The 23,096-nt window shown below is 35.8% G+C and overlaps 1 protein-coding gene across 13 annotated transcripts in view; it reads right to left on the reverse strand.

The window, feature by feature from the left end:
• Positions 1–7,504: 7,504 nt before the first annotated feature.
• Positions 7,505–23,096, reverse strand: part of GPR174 (G protein-coupled receptor 174) — a 39,549-nt gene continuing 23,957 nt past the window's right edge. For 3 of the 13 annotated variants that reach the window (XM_005227952.5, XM_005227954.5, XM_059883714.1), the window contains 2 exons: positions 13,999–14,979; positions 7,505–12,091 (listed from right to left, as the gene is read on the reverse strand). In XM_005227952.5, coding sequence (XP_005228009.1) covers positions 10,544–11,545 — 1,002 coding nt within the window. In that variant the 5' untranslated portion in view covers positions 11,546–12,091; positions 13,999–14,979 and the 3' untranslated portion in view covers positions 7,505–10,543. Of the gene's footprint in view, positions 12,092–12,913; positions 13,051–13,998; positions 23,092–23,096 lie in introns of those variants that run through there. The other 10 variants (XM_024988783.2, XM_059883716.1, XM_024988782.2 and 7 more) reach the window with 10 other exon arrangements.

Raw genomic sequence — 23,096 nt, forward strand, 5'->3', positions numbered from 1 at the left:
TATAACAGTTCTGTTTTCTTTTTCTTTCTTTTTTTTTTTTTTTTTTTTTGAGGATCCTTCATACTGTTTTCTATAGTGACGGCACCAACTTACAATTTCACTAATAGTGCACACATGTTCCCTTTTCTCCACATCCATGCCAGCGTTTGTTTTCTCTTGTCTATTTAATAAAGGCCATTCTAACAGGACTGAGGTGATATCTCATTGTGGCTTTAATTTGCTCTATCCTAATGAGGCCACCTCATGAGAAGAGTTGACTCATTGGAAAAGACTCTGATGCTAGGAGGGATTGGGGGCAGGAGGAGAAAGGGACGACAGAGGATGAGATGGCTGGATGGCGTCACCGACTCGATGGACGTGAGTTTGAGTAAACTCTGGAAGTTGGTGATGGACAGGGAAGCCTGGCGTGCTGTGATTCATGGAGTCACAAAGAGTCAGACACGACTGAGCTACTAAACTAAACTGAACTGAATGACTAGTAATGTTGAGCATCGTTTTATGTACCTAATAGCATTTCATATATCTTCTTTGGAGAAATATATACTCAGGTTCTTAGCTCTATTATTTTAAATTGGGATATTTTTGTCTGCTTTTTTTGCTTGTTTTTTGTTGTATGTATTCCTTATATATTTTGTATATTAACCCCTTATCAGCTATGTGGTTTGCAAATATTTTTTTTCCGTTCTGCAATTTCTTTTTTCAATTTGTTGATGACCACTTCTGCTTTGCATAATCTTTTTAGTTCAATGTAGTCCCACTTGTTTATTTTTATTTTATTGCTTCTACATTAGGTGTCATAAAAAAACATTACAAGATCCAGGTCAGAGAGCTTTATTCCTGCTTTTTCAAGCAGTCTTGTTGTTTCAGGTCTTACATTTAATTCTTTTATATATTTTAGTTAATTTTAGCAAGTGCTGTAAGATATTGGTTCTGTTTCATTCTTATACATGTGAATATCCCAGGACCGATTAATGAAAAAACTATCATTTTTTCCAATGAGTATTCTCAACTTTCTTGTCAAATATCAGTTGACTATATATAGTCGGATTTATTTCTGTGCTCTTGATTCTGTTGCACTCATCTGTTTGTTTTATAATAGCACCATACTATTTTGGGGGCAGGAGGAGAAGGGGACGACAGAGGATGAGATGGCTGGATGGCATCATTGACTCAGTGGACATGAGTCTGAGTGAACTCCGGGAGTTGGTGATGGACAGGGAGGCCTGGCGTGCTGCGATTCATGGGGTCGCAAAGAGTCGGACACGACTGAGTGACTGATCTGATCTGATACTCTTTTGATGACTATACCTTAAGAGTATAGCTTCAAATCTGTAAGTGTGATGACACCTGCCTTGTTCTTTTCTCAGAATTTCCTTAGCTATTCAGGGTTCTTTGTCATTACACATAAATTTTAGGAGTTTTTTTTTTTCTAATTCTATAAATATTTAATTGGAATCTTGATAAGTATTGCATTGGAATCATAGATGCCTTTGGATAGAATAGGCATGTTAATAATATTAATTCCTCCTGGACCTAGGTATCTTTCCCTTTTTTTGTGTTTTATTCAATGTCTTGTAGTTTTTAGATTAGAGATCTTTTATCTCCTTAGGTAAATATATTTCTGTGTACTCTTGGTGCTATTATAAATATATATATATATATATATATATATATATATATATCATTGCCAATAGAGAATATTTTACTTATTTCCTGCAAATTTTGATGCCTTTTATTTCTTTTTTCTTCTGTGATTTTCCCAGCTAAGACTTTTGATACTGTGTTGAATAGGTGTGGTGAGAATATGCACCACTGTTTTGTACTTCTTTCACCATTGAGTATGATGTTAGCTGTGCATTTGTCATATAAGGTCTTTATTCTATTGAGGTATGCTCCTTCTATGCCAAATTTATAGAGTCTTTATGAGGAATGGATGTTAAATTTTGTTGAGAGACTTTTTTACATCTATTGAGATTATCATATAACTATTTCCTTTCATTCTGTTAAAGTGAGGTATTAATTGATTTGTGTATATATATATATATATACATATATATATATATATATATATATATATATAGTATTGATTTCCTTCACTAGATGCCAGCTCTGGGATGGGCCACGTCTGTTTCTTTTGTTTGTTTGTTTGTTTTTTAATTGGAGGCTAATTACTTTACAATATTGTGGTGGTTTTGGCCATACATGCACATGAATCAGCCATGGGTATACATGTGTTCCCCATCCTGACCCTGCTTCCCACCTCCCTTCCCATCCCATCCCTCAGGGTCATCCCAGTGCACCAGCCCTGGGCACCCTGTCTCATGCATCGAACCTGGATTGGGGATCTATTTCACATATGATAAAATACATGTTTCAATGCTATTCTCTCAAATAATCCCACACTTGCCTTCTCCCACAGAGTCCAAAAGTCTGTTCTTTGCATCTGTGTCTCTTTTACTGTCTCGCATATAGGTTCATCATTACCATCTTTCTAAATTTCATATATATGCATTATTATGCTGTATTGGTGTTTTTCTTTCAGACTTACTTCACTCTGTATAATAGGCTCCAATTTCATCCACCTCATTAGAACTGATTCAAATACATTCTCTTAAATAGCTGAGTAATATTCCATTGTGTATATGTACCACAGCTTTCTTATCCATTCATCTGCCAATGGATGTCTAGATTGCTTCCATGTCCTGGCTATTATAAACAGTGCTGTGATGAACACTGGGGTACACGTGTCTCTTTCAAGTCTGGTTTCCTCAGTGTGTATGCCCAGCAGTGGAATTGCTGGGTCATAAGGCAGTTCTATTTATAGTTTTTTTTTTTTTTTTTTTTAACATGCAATCTGTTTATTTTTTTTTTATTTTAGTAAATTAAACATCTCAAAAGTTTCTCAGTTTTAATTTCCAAAGGAGTAAATAACAACAGGTATAATCTACATAAATGTGCTTTGACATCTTCAATAATTTTTAATAAATGAAAGGGGTCTTAAGGTCAAAAATTTGACAACTGCTTTAGTAAAGAATATATATATATATATATATATATATATATATATATATATATTTTTTTTTTTTTTTTTAACTTTAAATATTGTATTGGTTCTGCCACACATCAACATGAATCCACCATGGACATACACGTGTTCCCCATCCTGAACCCCACTCCCACCTCCCTCCCCGTACCATCCCTCCAGTTTTTTAAGGAATCTCCACACTGTTCTCCATAGTGGCTTTACTAGTTTCCATTCCCAGCAACAGTGTAAGAGGGTTCCTTTTTCTCCACACCCTCTCCGCATTTATTGTTTGTAGACTTTCTGATAGCAGCCATTCTGACCGGCGTGAGATGGTACTTCATTGTGGATTTGATTTGCATTTCTCTGATAGTGAGTGATGTTGAGCATCTATTCATGTGTTTGTTAGGCATCTGTATGTCTTCTTTGAAGAAATGTCTGTTTAGTTCTTTGGCCCATTTTTTGATTTGCATATATTGATGCATACTTGCATCTCTGGGTAAGTCCCACTTGATCATGGTGAATGATCTCTTAATGCCCTACTGAATTCAATCTGTTAGTATTTTATTGAAAAATTTTGCATCTATATTTTCCAGGGATATTGACCCATAATTTTTGTTTCTAGTAGTGTTCTGGTTTTGATATCGAGATAATACTAAACTCATAAGATGAGTTTGGGAGTGTTTCATTCTCTATGATTTTTTTTTTTTTTTTTGGAATAGTTTAAGAAATAGTGGTGTTAATTCTTCTTTATATGTTTGTTAAAATTCATCTTTGAAGCAATATGATTCTGCTCTTTTCTGAGAGACTTGTTTAATGATTCAATCTCCTTAAGAGTAAATGGTAGATTCAAATTTGCTATTTCTTCCTGATTCAATTTTATAAGTTGTATGTTTTTTAAGAATTTTTCAATTTCTCCTAGGTGATCCTATTTGTTGACACATTGTTGCTCATCTTTCAAAGTTTTTGATTACTAACTCAATTCTTTGTGTATTGGACAAATATTGCATGGTCTGTTCATATTATTTCTTTCTAGTTCAGTTTTGACAGGCTTTATGATTCTAGGGAATTATCCATTTCTTCCATGTTATCTACCTTTTTTTTTTTTTTTTTACTTTGATGCCATATATCTTTTCATAGTAGTCTCACTGGTTTCTTTGACGTTCTCTCTCTCTCCCTCTCTTTTTTGATCTTCATTTTGTTATTTTATACTGCAATCTTTATTGTTTCCTTCTCTTTCCTAACTCTGGGTTTGCTTTGCTCTAATTTTATTAATTCCTTGAAGTGCAATTTTAGGTTTTTTATTTGTGATATTTCTAATTTCTTAATATATGCATTTGTCACTATAAACTTTCCTCTCAGAACTGCTTTTGCGATGCCCCTAGGTTTTGGTGATTTGTGTTTCTATTTTCAAATGACTTTAGATATTCTTTGATTTTCATTTTGATTTCTTTGACCTATTGGTTGTTTTGAAGTGTGTTGCTTTGTTTCCACATATTTGTAGATTTTTTTCAGTTTTCCTGTTGATATCTGGTTTCATATTAGAAATGTGTGGTCAAACAAGATACTAGATATTATTATTTCAATCTTTTTACATTTGCTAAGATTTATTTTATGTCTTATATGATCTATCCCTGAGAATGTCTTGTGTGTACTTGAGAAGAATATGCATTCTGCTGTTGTTGGATGGAATAATGTATAAATGTCTTTTAGGTTCACTTGCTATAATGTATGGTTTAAATCCATTGTTTCTTTCTTGGTTTTCTGTCTGGATGATTCATCCATTTTTGAAAGTGGGGTATTAACATTTCCTGGCTTCCCTGGTGGTTCAGTGGTAAAGAATCTGCCTGCCAATGCAGGTTTGATCACTGGGTTGGGAAGATTCCTTGGAGAAGACAATGGCAACCCACTCCAGTATTTTTGCTTGAGAAATCACGTGGACAGAGGAGCCTGGTGGGCTACAGTCCATGGGGTCGCAAAAGAGTTGGCCATGACTTAGGGACTAAATAACAATGAATTAAATCCCCTGCTATTATTGCATTGCTGTCTATTTCTCTCTTCAGAACTATTGGTGTTTACTTAAAATATTTAGGTACCTCAATGTTTGGTTTGCACATATTTATGATTATTACATCTTCTTGATGCATTAATTCTTTTAATGAAGCATATCTTAACTTCTCTGTCTCATGTCCTTTCTTTACTTAAACTCAGTTTTGTCTGATATAAGTATAGCTACCCCACTTTCTTTTGGTTTCCACTTTCATATCTTTTTTAATCTCTTCACTTCAGGTTTATGTGTGTTCTTAAATCTGAAATGGGCCTCTTTTAGGCAGTATATAGTTGGGTCTTGTTTTTCTTTTTTAAACCCATCCAGTCACTATATGACTTTTGATTGATAAGTTCAATCCATTTATATTTATACTAATTATTGCTAAGTAAGAACATATTTATAACATCTTATTAATAACTTTCTGACTATTTTGTATTTCCATTGTTTTGTTTTCTCTCTGTCTCTACATACTTTTATAAATTGGTTAGTTTCCATGGTGGTATTCTTTGTTTCCCCTTTCTTTGTCTTTTGTAGATCTAGTCTAGGTTTCTGAGTAGTCCATTTCCAGTTAATAGCAACTTATCTTTGCATGCCTATAAAAGCTCCACTCTTTTACTCTTTTCATATAATTGATGTTACAATTTACTTCTTTTTATGCCATGTATTTGTTTATAATACAATTTATGGTAGCTATAGTTATTTTTTCTACTCTCTTCCTTTTTTTTTACTATAATTGAGCAATTAATACAACATCCTAATATAGAGTTATGGTTTTCTGAATCTGACTTTCATCTTTACCAGTGTGTCATGAACTTTCACAGGTTTTCCTGCCACTGATAAGTGTTTTTTTCATTTCAGCTTGAAGAATTTTCAACATTTCTTTCAAGGCAGGTCTAGTGGTGGTGAACTCCCTCAGCAATTGACTGGGGAAACATTTATTTCTTCCTCTTATCTGAAAGATACCATTGTCAGATAAAGTTTTCTTGGTTGGCAATTTCTATCTTTCAACATTGGATATATCATTCCACTCACTCCTGACCTTAGAGTTTCTGCTGATACTCCAGTATCTTCTTTTTTTTTTTTTTTTTTTGCAGGATCTTCTCTTTTGCTTCAGAAGCAAAGCTGAGAGAAAGATATTGGGGTGAGAGTGATAGCCTAATTATAGCCTACCCCTACGAAGGAGCAGTTGTTCTATTATTCCTTGAAGATGTCCAAAAAGGCAAATTTAAGCCCTTAAATAAGGGCTATGACTATAGATGAATCAGAAAATTTTCAGTAAGGAATTAGATGAAGAGAACCTAGCCAAAAAAAGTAGAAGAAATATGGTCTTGGAAAAATCAAGTAAGTGGTTAAGACTGAGGAAGTACTGCTGAAGAAATGGTCTGTGTTCAAGAAAGTTATAGTTCACCTCCCACCCCTCAAACACACATCACATCCTTTAATTGTTGAGGAATAAATAAGTTGAAAGAGCCACACTTACTTGAGAATTCATCTTTTACTTTTTTCCCCTCAAAATATAGTACAGTGATGGCAGTGGGATCACTTCTGAATTGGCTTCAGGAAGGCACATAGGAGGAATGCACTTTATTTGAGGACATTTAAAGTGTGGGCAAATCCCATATTTAAATCCCATTATGTTCTTGAAGTCTACTAAAACATCAGAAATTTCTTCTTGGGAAATCCTTTACCACTTTCTAGGAAAATTTCTCTGCAGCAGTCAAAATGTGTAATTTATAACAACTTTGTTATTTCAGAAGACACTTGGGCCTCCTGAAAGGAATATAGTGAGATGAGAGAGTTGCTAAAGTGGAAGGAAGATAACTAAGATGAGAGGAGAGCCAGAGACAATTGCCCTGACTTCACTTTTTGTTTTATTTCATTGTTTATGGAAATATGTTTTGCTAAGAGCAGAAGGATACAGTGAATGATAGCTTTTCCTCTGCTAAACCATACGGAAAATCAAAATATTGAGTCTTAAAAACTCTTAAAACTAAATAGAAAACATTCTTTCTTTCTCCTCATCTCCTTTTCTTCCCAAAAGACTATACTCTAACAAGTACAAGTATTTAAGTCATTAGAATAACTTGGTCAACAAGTGAGGATAGGGAATAATCTTAGCAGAGTGTGGATAGTAAAGATTCTGTTTATGGGAAGAGTGGAGGGCAAGTGTAAGGTAGGTTGGGGAAGTGGTTTATCTTTCCATTTGAAAATAGTATGCAACACTCCAGAGAGAAAGGGAGAGTAGAGCCTCAGAGAACTTACTATCCATGTAGTTGAGAATACTGACAAAGATTCTCAATTACATCAGTTTGCTGAAAAACTGGCTATATATACATGGAATTCTGGGGACAGAAATTTTTATGCAAATACAAAGACCATCTTTATTATAAAAATGTGTATTATAAATTATAAATATAAATACATTACAAATCAACATTTTCACAGTGTATTGGGAATAAAAACAAAAAGATGATATAAAAATGAAGTTGCACAAGAGTTCCACTTATGCACCCTTTCAGACCAATATAGTTTGTTCTGTTGTCCATAGGGCAGATGGTTCCTTTTCATGGAATTACAGGTTAACAGAATTAGTTGCTTAACCAAGTGACAATGAAAATGTATACACCATTTTAATATAATAATAATAACAATAATGAGAATAATAATAACATGGAAATCACTCCAATCAGTCCCAGATGCCTTGGTGGAGTCTGTACTGGCCTTAGAATAGTATGTCTGGAGCAAAGCTGGACCAAAAAAATTACTGAGGACTCTAGAGGCTACATGACTGGCTGCCTCTAGACCTTACTCTGGCTTGTGAATGTAGCCTGATAGTTGCCACTTAAAAGTAAAAAAATAACTTGTATCTTTTTGTTCTGGCCTAAACTTAGTATAGGCCAGGTATTAGTATAATAAATAGGTATTTGTATATATGTATGTATATATATATATATGGCATCCCCATCATGGTAAGCAAAGTAGGTATTTATTTACCATATGTAATCTGAAAGGCACTGCTCTAAGACCCACTTTCTTCAAAATATCGTTCTTTCTAGTCTGTTTCAGTGCTTTTAATCACTCCATTAAAACAAAATATTTACACTTTGAGATAAAATTCATCCCTAAGGCCTAGAATTCAGATATTTTTAGGCAAATTAATATTAAGCTAACATTAGTCCTTAGTACCTTAGTGTGAATAGACTGATCAGTTACTGACTAGAACAAGGGAATAGAAGACAAAGCATATTCATGGTGAAAAGGGGTTAATAAAGTAAATCACAACATTAAATACAAACTTAGATGGGCAAACCTGAAGAGAAGTGGTAGTTCTTAGCTAAGCAGCATAAGAACACTGGACACTTGTTCTCTCTGTACTTTTCTCAAATGACATAAATAATTTTCAAGGACTCCTGGACTGCTTCATAAATGGGCTCTAACCTCAAAATTTCCTCTAAGAAGTTCAGTAATCTCCTGGAAATATTTTTTCCTCTTTAAGATAACAGGTATGTTTAAAGTGAAATTAATACATTAATGAAATTAAATCACAGGTCTCCCCCAAATGACCCTAAAAGTGTAGTTCATGATAATATAGAAACTAGTAAACACATATTATATAGACAAGTTTCTCATTACAAGTACCCACAAAATTATTACTTCTGATCCCATTACAACACTAAATTATGGTCAAACACAAATCACTTTAAAGCAAATAGACTAGACATAGTTACAGTTACTCATTTTAAAACACAATTTACCACTTTTTTAGAACTCATTTAGCACATCCTTACCATGAACAATTAGGAGATAGATACATACACTATTGCTAGCAGTAAAAAGTCAGTCTTCTAACAGGATAATATTTTCATAACAAAGTACAAGCAAATCAACACTTGTCTAGAGAAAAGATTAGAAATTTTTCCATTCATCTAAGATATTAGAATTCACTTTGATTTCACTAATCCCCCCAAAAGTCTTAATAGCATAACTGTGTGTCTAAAATAACTCCTTTCCTGTATATATGATGGAGCTCTTCTTTGATTTTCACATTCCTTCCAGGCCAGAATTATCTGTGTTATATACCTCACAGATTTTAATTAAAGCATGTTTTAAAAGTTAGAGCTGTTTGCCAAAATATTTTTCAAAGTATTCTAATATTTAAGACCTCAGGTTTAATTGCTACTCATATTCTAGGTCTGTTTCTTGCATACTAGATCTAAACAGGTATTACTAGGCAAGGCATTTTAACAGGTGCCCGATGTCGCCAAAATTAATCTTCTGCACTTTTCTCAACAGGGGAGAAATTGACTTTCCCAGTTGCCTTGGAAGAGGCTGTACTGGCCTTAGAATAGTATGACTGGAGCAAAGCTGGATCAAAAAAATTACTGAGACAGGCATGAGTCTACATGCCTGTCTGCTTCTAGATCTTACTCTGGCTTCTGAATGTAGCCTGATAGTTGCCACTTAAAAGTAAAAAATAACTTTTATCTTTTTGCTCTTGCCTAAACTTAGTGCACTGTTTCTTGTATAGGCTCAGAAAGTGCAGTAGCCTCTCAGGTATCTCAATGTCACTCTAGAAGCATAGTGGACACTTTCTTTATTTGAAAGATATATATGTCTTTAAAGGTGCTGTCTGGAAATAGTTTAAGAGAATCAGAACTGTGATTATCATGCATATGCTTTCTCCTGGACCTTTAAAGACAATGTGGGTCACATTATATGAACTTTGATAAGCTACCTGCCCTGGATAGATTAAATATGGCAATTTATACAGTCATAGACAGTATGTGAATTAGTTTCTTATTCTTATTTTAAACATATCAGAGGCCTTAGTTCAGATTTTCATTCTATTAATCGATGTCATAGATGATTTTTCATACTGATACTTAAATGAAGGAAATAGCTATTTGAGTCTTCAGACTCAAGAGTATAATCACATATAGAAGATCAAAATGGTCCATGTTTATAACACTGTTTCACAAAATAATATATTGCCTATCCTACTTAAAGACAACTGAAAAAAAAGACAACTAAAACATGATATTGGGATATAAACTGTGATTACTAGTATAAATAGACAACTACATTGTTTCTAAATATAAAGAAATTCAGTGTCCATTGTAACAAAACCAAGTGCTTAAAATGAGTTCAAGCTAATTATCTCTCTGTATCTTAGGTTCACAGATAAAACTACTGACTCCTGCTGAAAGCATGTGCATATAGTATGTCACTGAAATTTTAGAGCTTAAATCTTAAAGACTTTATGATAAATTACTACAAGGACATATCAACATTAATGATAGTGGAATATAATGCTCTAAATAGATTGTGTTATGAAGACATGAAATCTTCATATAGATAAGATAGAGCATAACTGAAAAGCTTTGAGTGCTTGCTGTGATTACTTCCCAGTAGCTAGGAGTATTGCAAATATGTTCTAATATACTTCAGTTCACATCCATTTTTTTTTTAATTTAACATAATTCAGTTGACACGATTGATGTGGTGTGGTTGCTCACAAGTGATTTTGCATGGAGTTTTATGTTATCATGCAACTCTTGTCTTGAAAGCCGTCTTCTGAACTCATCAGTGGTAAAGTAGTATATGATTGGGTCAAGGCAGGAATTCAGACTAGCAAGACACAAGGCAACAGAATGAAATATTAGAATCACCCTTCTGGCTAGGCAGCTTTTAATTTCATTGGACTTGACCAGGAAATCTAAAGGAAAACTGAAGTGATAAGGTGCAAAGCAAATTAGGAAAACTCCTGCACATATTAGAATCATCTTCAAGGCTTTCTTTTTCTCTCCAAGGTCTTGTGCAACAGGATATTTATCTTGCAGTGATAAAACTGTTTTCCAGGTGCAAAACAGGACAATCAGAAGAGGAGTGATAAACCCAATCAACTCGCCAATGGTCATCATGACAACAGACTGAGCTAGATTGACATTCCTGGTAGGAAGATCCACAAAGCATTTGGTTCTGTGGCTAGGGGTGTCATCATTGCTTCTGAGGAGAGGAAATAGCAGACAAGCAAGGCAGATTATCAACCAGCCAGAAATGCTGATGTATAGGTCATACTTCTGTTTACAGTCATGGAAGCGAAAGGGGTACAGGAGAAACCAAAATCTCCGCACACTGATGCAGACTAAGAAGTAGATGCTTGCATACATGTTGACATACTTCAGATAGAAACAAAACATGCAGAGGCCAGACCCGAATGGCCAGTCATGATTCAAATAGTAAAAGATCCTCAGGGGCAAGGAGAGGACTTGTAGTAAGTCAGCAATGGCCAGGTTTATCATAAATATCACAGCCCGTTTGGTTTCTTTCATATAGCCATAAAATACCCACAAGGCTAATATGTTCCCTATGAGACCTGGCACAAGAATGACAGTGTATGTCACAGCATAGATGAAGTATCGGGAATCTGTGTTGTCTCTATTGATCTCAGCACACGTGTCATTAGCAGTCATGTTTGTTTCTAGAGAAGCTGCCTTTGCTAAATGGTGGTTAAAAATCTAAATTTACAATCTACTACTGCTCTTTCTGAAAGATTGATCATCGATGGGCTGGAGAAACTGAATATAGAATAACTTCCTTTTTATTGCATTGGTCAGAGCTTCTAAACATGATTTGGGGGCTTTTCAAAGAACTACCTGCATGTTTGCTTTGAATTTGTCTACATTAACTACCTGGAAGTCTAATGTGCAAGCACAGATGACAAGCTATTATAACTTCCCCTTCTTGTTACTCAGTTAAAAGGCCTTCTGAGACATTATGAGGGCTGATCCTCTCCCATTTGGATCATGAATGTGCCATATAGAAGCTCTTCAAATTCCCATACGATGATAGTCATCTCTTTACTGGTGTTTGGCAGGTTGTTTTTCTCTTTTTTTGGCTCACATAGAAGAAAGGTTTACTCTAGTACTTAGTGTGTCTGCAACTCTTCAGAGATGATTGACTTGGATGGGTCAGCTTCCTGGGACTTTCTCAGTTATGTGTTGAAAACAAAGTCAGAACTGCAAATGAAAAAAAAAAAAAGAAAGCCAATTATTATCTTGCAAAAATAATAAATTTTTAAAAGTTAATTACAATTTTAATTTAAAAAATCTTGTTTTTGCAAAAACAAAAAAAGCTTATGTGTAGAAAAATCTATTACCATTAATGGAAAGTTCTGACATGAGTAAGGGTGATAGACACAAGTTCCATAAGGCACTTTAGAATCACAAGAGAGTATAGCTAGAAGGAATCTGAGAAGTAATCTAGCTCCTTACTACTCAAAATATGATACATGACTCAGCATTACTTAAGAGTTTATTAGAAATGCAGAAGAATCTCAAGTCCTACCTGGAACCTGCTGCATAACAATCAGCAATTTAAGAAGAACCACAAGTGATTCTTAGGCATGTTAACATTTGAGAGGCTCTGATATAGACCACAAACATCACTGATTATCAGACTCACCTGGGGAAGTTTAAAAAAAATTATAGCTTTCCTTAGACTTCCCAGTGTTTCCCCCAGAAATTCTGAGTCAGTGTTTAAGGCCTGGAATTTGTATTTTTAAAAGATCTCTATATAATTAAGATACAGCCAACCCAGCATTTGTCCTTGAATCATCATTCAGAGGCCACTGATTTGGTTCAAATATTTCCCAGATGTCTGAAAATAAGTGGGCAACTAGCCTCTCTTTAAATACTTCCATTAACATGGGTTATTAAGACACTTTTCAATTATGCAAGACAACATCAGTACAAAGATTCAAAATTTCCAGAAAGTTGACCCAGTTAGGTCCACAATCTTTGTTCTAAAACAAATTTTAACTTAAGGGCATGGATAGTTACCTCAAGGCTGCTGAAATCCAGGAGGACGTAACTGACTTTAAAGATATGAGGGAAGAACAGAAATGAAATAGGAATTATAAAACATCCTGCTTTGGATTATCAAATCCATGTGGCTTGAAGTAGGCTTGATTCAGCCCCTGAAGGAATTATTATTGTTATTATTTTGCCTCAATTGCCTGGTAAGTAGAACAGCACATTTTGTTCAAGATATGTTACATACTTTAATTAAACATCCTGATGAATGATATGAACTAGGCATGCAGATTGATGAGGTTAAATACTTCAGATTTCTCATATAAGGAAATAGAGAGATGGTGTCATAAAACACAAAGAAGCATGACTGTAATAATAAAAGTTGATGCTGAAAGAGTGGTTAAAATTAGATTGTTTAGCCTCCAAACTGAAATATATCTTTGAAATATTTTCACAGGTAGTGACTTTGATTATGTGGCAGGCAAAATTAGGTGGACGACCAAAAAATCACAAACCCTGGTTTTTCAACCTCCTTTTAACTGTTTATGTATAAAAGTCATGTGTGCATGTATGCTTAATTGTGTCCAACTCTTCAACCCTATGGATTGTATCCCATCAGGCTCCTCTGTCCATGGGATTCTCCAGACAAGAATACTGGAGTGGGTTGCCATGCCCTTCTCCAGGGGATCTTCCCAACCCAGGAGTTGAACTTGCATCTCCTGTGTCAAATGCATTGAAAGTGGGTTCTTTATTCACTGAGCCACTGGAGAAGCCCATATATAGAAATCATCACCTGCTAATGTCACTGATTAGAAATCAGAAGTTAAAAAATATATCTAGTAACCTCTAACGAACATTCACCTCTCCTATCACAGTCAGTGGCTTTAAATCTACATGTCAATCTTGAGCAGTCGCTCTTTTCCTGAATATATATCACCTCTTCTTTTGGACATTTTATCATCATCTCAGAATTCAACTTATGAAAATGAAGCAATATCTATTTATACAAAATCCATTTCCTTCAAGGATGTGTACAAATGCACTATTTTATACATTCCTAGTGAATATTTTAGTTTCCAATATTGACTAAAGAGCAGTCTAATTATACTTACCATCTTAAAATGTTGACAAATTTTTGCTCTTGAAGCTCTTATTTCTGGGAAGTGATCCTGGATGAGGACATAATGGTAGTTCCTATTATAAGATCTATAGGTGCTATTATAGACTCTTGTATAATGTCTACAATAAACATTATATATGTACTAAAATGAAATATGGCATATCTTGTCAGATCATGTTGTGTCTTTGATAAATCTCCTAATGTATTTTCATCTCACTCAGAGAAAAAATAAAAGTTCTTACAACAAACAGCCTATGTCACCTATCCGATCTGGCCCCTGGTTACTCTTCTGACCTCACCTTCTATGATTCTCCCCTTTGAACTCTGCTCCAGCAATTCTATCATTCTTGCTGTGAGGTGAACAGACCAATAATATTTTCATCTCAAAGCATTTGAATTGGCAGTTTCCTGTACCTGAAATGCTTTAACCTAGTTATGTATGTGCCTTACTTCCTTGCCCCCTTCAGATCTTTACCCAAGTGGAACATTTTCATGAGTTTTTCTTTCCCCTATCTGCCTATTTAAAACTGAAGCTCACCTCTAACACTTCCTATCTCCCTTTAGTATTTATTTTACTCATTTCCAGTCATAACTACCATACTCTTTGATTATTACTTATTTTGTTTTCATATATTTTCCCTACTAGAATGCAAAGTCCAAGATAACAAGGATTCTTGTATATTTTGTTTACTTGCCTTAAAACAGCACCAAGGACTGTGGAAAACACAAGTAAGTGCTCAGTATTTATTCAATGAAATACTTTCAGTAAATAAAATCATTTGACTATAAACATCAATGTATCTTATACAAAAATCATCATCCCTCGAAACTTCAAACCAGTTTTTACTCCTGACTTCTTCACTGCTGTTAAGCTCATCCATGTTTTCCCAGGTTGTCTCAAAGTCTTGGAGGCATTGACTCGTTGTCATTTGTTTTCCATTTCCAAACTGGTTCCTGAGGGGAAGATAGTGTACTATGGGGGAAATAACATATGTTTAGGAGTCAGAATTATTTGAGTTTAAATTCTTGCTTTTTAAATTAATAGCTGTGCAACTTTGGTTGTATCATTAAACTTCTCCAATTCTTTAATTTCTCATTGATAAATGAGAATAATCATAGTACCTAACTTAGAGAGTCAATGTGATAATTGAGCCACCCTACATAATAAATTCTCCAAGCCATGCTTCAGCAATACGTGAACCGTGAACTTCCAGATGTTTAAGCTGGTTTTAGAAAAGGCAGAGGAACCAGACATCAAATTGCCAACATCCACTGGATCATGGAAAAAGCAAGAGAGTTCCAGAAAAACATCTATTTCTGCTTTATTGACTATGCCAAAGCCTTTGACTGTGTGGATCACAAAAAACTGTGGAAAATTCTGAAAGAGATGGGAATACCAGACCACCTGACCTGCCTCTTGAGTAATCTGTATGCAGGTCAGGAAGCAACAGTTAGAACCGGGCATGGAACAACAGACTGGTTCCAAATAGGAAAAGGAGTATGTCAAGGCTGTATATTGTCACCCTGCTTATTTAACTTATATGCAGAGTACATCATGAGAAACGCTGGACTGGAAGAAGCACAAGCTGGAATCAAGATTGCCGGGAGAAATATCAATAACCTCAGATATGCAGATGATACCACCCTTATGGCAGAAAGTGAAGAGAACTAAAAAGCCTCTTGATGAAAGTGAAAGTGGAGAGTGAAAAAGTTGGCTTAAAGCTCAACATTCAGAAAATGAAGATCATGGCATCTGGCCCCATCACTTCATGGGAAATAGATGGGGAAACAGTGGAAACAGTGTCAGACTTTATTTTGGGGGGCTCCAAAATCACTGCAGATGGTGACTCCAGCCATGAAATTAAAAGATGCTTACTCCTTGGAAGGAAAACTATGACCAACCTAGATAGCATATTCAAAAGCAGAGACATTACTTTGCCAACAAAGGTCCATCTAGTCAAGGCTATGGTTTTTCCTGTGGTCATGTATGGATGTGAGAGTTGGACTGTGAAGAAAGCTGAGCACCGAAGAATTGATGCTTTTGAACTGTGGTGTTTGAGAAGACTCTTGAGAGTCCCTTGGACTGCAAGGAGATCCATCCAGTCCATTGTGAAGGAGATCAGCCCTGGGATTTCTTTGGAAGGAATGATGCTAAAGCTGAAACTCCAGTACTTTAGCCACCTCATGTGAAGAGTTGACTCATTGGAAAAGACTCTGATGCTGGGAGGGATTGGGGGCAGGAGGAGAAGGGGACGACAGAGGATGAGATGGCTGGATGGCATCACTGACTCAATGGACATGAGTCTGATTGAACTCCAGGAGTTTGTGAGGGACAGGGAGGCCTGGCGTGCTGAAATTCATGGGGTGGCAAAGAGTCAGACACGACTGAGCGACTGAACTGAACTGATAGTACATAAGTGCTTAATTACCAACATTCTTATTTTTACTACTTTCTGCAACTGCATTATTTTTCATAATCATATTATTCCTTAAATTGCATTGTTTTTACTCTAGTTCAGGCGTTTATTAATTTATCTCTCTACCTCTTCCTTTATCTTTTTCCTTTAAATGAGATCCTTAAAAAGCACTAATGGCTTCCTTTTGCCCAACAAATTACAAAATACATAGTCTGGAAATCAATGGCTTCCTGGAAATCAATAGAGTGCCATCAACGTTTAAAATTTTGTCTTCCAGTGTTCTCATGTGCCAAGAACTCCAGCCAAACTGAGCTCCATACCATTCAAATTGACTTTTTCTTCCTCAACAAATAGATTTTGCTCATTCTGTTGCCCAGCTTGGAATATCATTTTTTTGTTTTGCATAGCAGTCCTACTTATTTATGAAGACCTCTCTCAAATTTCCAGTTCTTCATGGAAACTTTATTGTTGTTGTCCTAACTCCTTTTAAAATCCCCATTTATACTTCCATTAAAGCATATACTTCTGCTTTTTGGTTAGTAACTCGTTTTATTTATGCCTCTGCCCCTTTTCACCCCACTCTACCACAACAAGGCCAGAAAATTCTTGAAGTCTGGGGTTTAGTCTTATGTACTTCTATATCCTCTGGAACACTTAGAACTATGTCTTGAATGTATTGGGTTCATCCAATATTTATTAAGCAAATAGTTATTCAGCATTTATCATTTGCCAGGCAATGTGCTTGCTACTTTCACTTTTGAAAATCTTCAGAGTCAAATAGCTTACAGTATTTCCAGGAAACCTGCCCAGCAACTGTGTCTAAGAGCTGAATACAGTTCAGTAAGCAAATACTTTTAGAAAGTCTTTACCTGGTTAATTCTTCTAGAGAGAATGTTCCATCAGAATTTTTATTTTAGAAAGAGGTATTCTGTATACATACCATATCTAATCATGTTCCCAACTTCCCTTATCTCTGGCATCTATGACTCCCCAATAGGCCAGATACATGAAGGGAGGAAATATCTTTGTGTGGACAGACAAAGCAGCTATCTACAGTTATTATTTTACTGGAAAGTTTCACTTAGCCAAGTCTAAATGTTTCTTTTCAGATCTGAAGCACAGTTCCTCTCCAGCAGATTGGGCATCTTGTTCCTCTGCTCTGAGTAGTGCACTTTTAATTATTTGGAGAAAGAGGGAAGGTCATCACTCAATTTCACATCACCAATGATAATGCCCAGTCATGTTGCTTTTTCTCAAATATCATAGTTCACAATCACTTCTCATCCTAGAGACCAGGGCATACCAACTGATATTTGATTGGGGGACTGCAGAAGGTGTTGAAATCTGTACTGATAATTAAAACTTAGTTTAGCCACTATCCACTTTCTTGTTTCTGCCATTCATTAAAAAACTTAGTTTTTTCTTAGACAGCTCTCATGTCTTAGGGTCTTGCTCTTATCCACGTGATTTATAGGTGTCTATGTTTAGTCTTTCCTTTTTTCTTAAACAAAGCTTCTCAAAATATGATCCCTGGGCAAACATAGTGCATATAACTTTCTATTTAAAATACAAGTAACCATTTTACAAAGTTCAATTCTACACATTACATTTAAAATATTTTCAGTTTTATAGAAGTGATGAGAAGATCACAAGCTGTTATGGTGGGAAAACTGTACGTATTTCCTGTTCTCAGTGCTGACAGGGCTGTGGGGATTTTCCTCAGCTCTTTTGAATGTTCACCTTGTGTCTGAGGCCATACATGAGCATTTGGGCAAGAAAGTTTTTTTTTTTTTAAGTAAAATTATAAGCTTCCAAAAAATAAACTAAGGTCCAAGATAATCAAGTCTTTCTGCCCACCACCCCCCCCTTTTTTTTTTTTTTTTTTTTGCAGCTCTTTCTTGCAATTTTCTGTTTGAGAGTGTATCCAAACAAAGTATCCAGTGCTTCACATGATTAATAGTCTGTGAAAGTGGATAAGTAAACCAGTCCATTCTGAAGGAGATCAGCCCTGGGATTTCTTTGGAAGGAATGATGCTAAAGCTGAAACTCCAGTACTTTGGCCACCTCAGGTGAAGAGTTGACTCATTGGAAAAGACTCTGATGCTGGGAGGGGTTGGGGACAGGAGGAGAAGGGAACAACAGAGGATGAGATGGCTGGATGGCATCACCGACTCGATGGATGTGAGTCTGAGTGACCTCCGGGAGTTGGTGATGGACAGGGAGGCCTGGCGTGCTGCGATTCATCGGGTCGCAAAGAGTCTGACATGACTGAGTGACTGAAATGAACTGAACTGAAACAAACCTTATGAGTTTTAGTAAAAAGGGCAAGCATGAAGTCGAAAATTAAACCAGTCTCCAGGACCTCAGTCCAGGGTTGGCCTTGCTTTGAGATGTAGGTAACTACCTACTGTGATGTAAATTCACGAATTGCCCAAACTCCTTGCTTTAAGAAAGAAGAAAGAAAAAGCCCTTTCCCATTTGTTGGCTGGAGTCCAAACTCCTTTTTCTTAAGGATAAGCCTTTTGCCTTATACAGAGAGTTTTGGCTTGGGATATCAGCCTCCCACCTTTAAAGATAGAGTCCTGTAATTTAAACCTAGTAACTTTTCTTGAGGAATGTCACTACTTCATACAAACTCAGAATTTCTGGATCATGTTGTAATAGACCTCAGAACTTTTGCATCCTTTGCCTTTCTACTCAGTGTATCTGATGTTTCTGGTCTTGGTACTTAGTAATTTCAACTTTCCACCATTACTTGTGTTTTACTTGTAATTTGGAGCCATTTCTCCACACTATATTATTCAAAGTGTATAGTATTTTGTTTATTAAAAGGAAAGTAAATGTGGAAGCTTCTCAGAAGACACTGGGGTCTTCAGAAACTTCATAAAGGATCCTTATGAAAAATTATTTAGAATTAAATTTTAAATACTAAAGTACAAATGGCAAAAAGGAATTAGTTAGCCCTCAGTAAAAAGCCCTAAAAAGTACTCATAGAGACTTCAGTAACTACTCTGAAAAATTACCAGAGAACATTTGATATCCCAAGAACAAGGCAATTAATCTGACAAAGGGCAATCTTAATTTTGAATTTTAAATGGCAGATAATGTATATTGTCCAAGAAGTGACCATATACCAGGAACAATTACTGTGGTCCTACACTTCTCCTTTCAGCAGCAACAAACTGAGTCTTCTGGAAACTCTTGGCTCTTAGAGATATCTTTCTAATTATTGACACTAAAGTGTCACTGAAAAGGAAGATTATTGGATTCCTTGACTAATTTTCTAACAGTGACAGAAATGCTATGACAGGTACATGTCCCTTGGCTTTAGATGGAAGCAGAGAGGATGGCACATAACTGCTAATGCATCTTCTTCCCATATTCTTCTTTTTTTATAAGCCACCACATTTGAGAAAATAATTATGAATATAAAATGTTAGTAGAGTAGGTATATGTTTCCTTTGCTTTGTCTCCAAAAGGAAGAGTATGGGGGTGTTAAGTGGGGCAAGTCCCAGACCAAACTCATAGACTCTTGTGTCAAATCTACTCTACTCATGATCTAAGAACAAGGTAATGACATATTCACCTGGAGGTCACTGTAGCCCAAATCTGGAATAAGGATGCCTCAGGTACAAAATATCAAACATCAGATTATTCTGTAGGTCCTCACCAGAACTGTTGTCATATATGTTGGAGATGGCATCATATATATGTTGATTGAAAACAAATAGTGAAAATTGGGTAATATAGAACCCTTTCATATGACACTCTTTTCATCCCACACCAGTCTTTAAAGTACTGAATTCACAAATATCCAGACATTTTACTTTTCTCTAAGACAGGGCTGAGGTGTCCTAGAAGGATCACAGACTCCATCTGAAGTTAAGCCTGGGATTATGTCAGCCCCTGGAGCTTGATGCATGGCCAATAGTTGATTGGAATTTTGTATATTTGTTTTCATTTCATAATGCTCTGTTAGTAAATAAGGTAATTTTTCAGTGAGTGGAAATATTTGTAAGATTGGTATATAATGAAGAACAAGTCAATGTCCTTCATTAATCTTATTCTTTGGCTTTAAAAGCAGATCTATAGCATTCACTGTTTTCTAGCAGTCTGTAGTAGTTGAAAAGCATAAAAAAGAAACCCTGAAAATCCCTTCTTCCAAAGTCTTTTGCAGATGTTATTACAGAAAGATGATTAGATTCTATTCTGTCTTGACTCAAAACATAGTGTTCATACGTAAAATGAATAGGTAAGCAAATAAAGAATACCCACCAGCAGCTGCAAACTTTTTGTACCTTTCTAGCATAGTATCAGTAGCACTTAGCAGTATTTCAGGAGGAACAAACATTCATATTTTATCTCTGTTTACAACATTTTAGCATAAGCAATAGCCCAACTTCCTTTTTATTATGTTAAATAGCACACCTTTCTTATTTTAGATGAACATATTTCTACAGATATCTTTATCAGATACAGGATAAAGCAAATCATGAACTTATGCAAAATCTTTCAAATATTCACACTGATGGTTTAAAATATCTGACATTCAAAGCTCTATTTTGTCTCTTTAGCATGATCTCTTATTATACTCTTCCAAATGTCTTAGGCTTTCACCATGCCAGGCTGACCTTGAATATATTGTGTACCTTTTAATGTCTCTCTCTCTCTTTCTTTTAATTTAGTCTGAAAGTTTTTAAGGTCCAGTCCCCCACCCTCATTTTCCCACTTTGAAAAAAAAAAAATCTTGATAGAAAAGAGAATTTTGATAATTTCATTTCTTCCTCCAAGACTCTGAGTCATTCAGATTGGAATTAGCTCTCCTTCCCAGGTGGCACTAGTGGTAAAGAACACTACTGCCAGTGCAGGAGACACAGGAGGCTCGAGTTCGACCCCATTTCTGGGTTGGGAAGATCCCCTGGAGTAGCAAATGGCAACTTACTCCAGTATTCTTGCCTGGAGAATCCCATGGACAGAGGAGCCTGGTGGACTACAATCCATAGGGTCACAAAGAGTTGGACATGACTGAAGTGACTTAGCATGCATACAAACCTTCTGATGGGGCCTGACTAATAGTATAGTTAGTTGTCTATATAACTGCTAAATTGTTAGCTTTTTGTGAACAGGAACTCTGTCCTAATCATCCACATATCTGTCACAACACTTCAGTCAGTTCAGTCACTCAGTCGTGTCTGACTCTTTGCAACCCCATGGACTGCAGCATCTTCCCTGTCATCACCAACTCCCGGAACTTGCTCAAACTCATGTTCATCGAGTCTGTGAAGCCATCCAACCATCTCATCCTCTGTTGCCCCCTTCTCCTGCCTTCAATATTTCTTAGCATCAGGGTCTTTTCAAATGAGTCAACTCTTCACATCAGGTGGCCAAAGTATTGGCGTTTCAGCTTCAGCATCAGTCCTTCCAATGAATATTCAGGACTGATTTCCTTTAGGATTGACTGGTTTTGATCTCCTTGCAGTCCAAGGGACTGTCAAGAGTCTTCTCCAACACCACAGTTCAAAAGCACCAATTCTTTGGCACTCAGATTTCTTTATGGTCCAACTCTCACAACACTTAGACCAGTACTAAATGCTCATTGGCAGACCTTTAGTAGATGCCTACTAAATTTGAATACAAATTCTCCTGCATGGCTGTAGGATATTTTTTTTTCCAATTATCCAGTTTTGTATAATTTTTGAAGTATGTCACTTAAAGGCTCTTGAAATTATAAAATCTAAAAACATATTTAGTGATTTCCAGCTATTGTTTTAATAATTGATAGTGGCTACTGCAAAGCATTTGAAGATTACCAAACCTCTTTTTAAAGAATTTCCTTTTTTTATTTACTGAGGATCACATCTGAATTTTTTAATAGCAGGAAAATTTGTTCTTCCTTCTTAGTCATCTCTCAGTGGATAAAATAATTGTTCTGGATGCCATACCATTGAACTGATTATGATTTCATCCACAGTTTCCTCAAAACAATCAAATATATTCATATAAGTGTTTGGAGATCAAATTGAAGAAATTTCAAAAACAATCAAAAAGAAAATCCCTCCTTCATGGCAACAGTGACCCGGCTAATCTTCCATGCTCACCTATCATTTAAAAAATAATTCAGCTACAATGTTACCATATTTACCTGCAACCTCTGAACTAAGGCAGAATTGTTGTTGTTATGTAGTCACTAAGTCACATCTGACTCTTTTACTACCCTATGGATTGTAGCCCGCCAGGCTCCTCTGTCCATGGGATTTTCCAGGCAAGAGTATTGGAGTTGGATTGCCATTCCCTTTTCCAGGGGATCTTCCTGATCCAGGGATTGAAAGCGTATCTCCTGCATTAGCAGGCAGATCTTTACCATGGAGCCACAAGGGAAGCCCCGAGGCAGAGTACAGAACTCAAAACAAACTTAGTGCCTTTTTAAAAAATCTCAACTTTCAGTATACATTTAAACAGCTGAATTGTATTACAATTAAAGGAAATGCAAATAAAATCAACTCAAGTTTAAAAAATATTACCCTCCTACCACACACACACACACACACACACCAGAATGGAAGAGCATACTTCTTTGTGGTAATGTGGTGCTATTTTTATTTTTTTTTAAACCACCACCTGCTGCTTTCTTTTGGCAGGAAATGACAACTCCCTCCCCCATCATACCCAGGGG

Source organism: Bos taurus, chromosome X (genome assembly GCF_002263795.3).
Source record: "Bos taurus isolate L1 Dominette 01449 registration number 42190680 breed Hereford chromosome X, ARS-UCD2.0, whole genome shotgun sequence".
NCBI lineage: Eukaryota > Metazoa > Chordata > Mammalia > Artiodactyla > Bovidae > Bos > Bos taurus.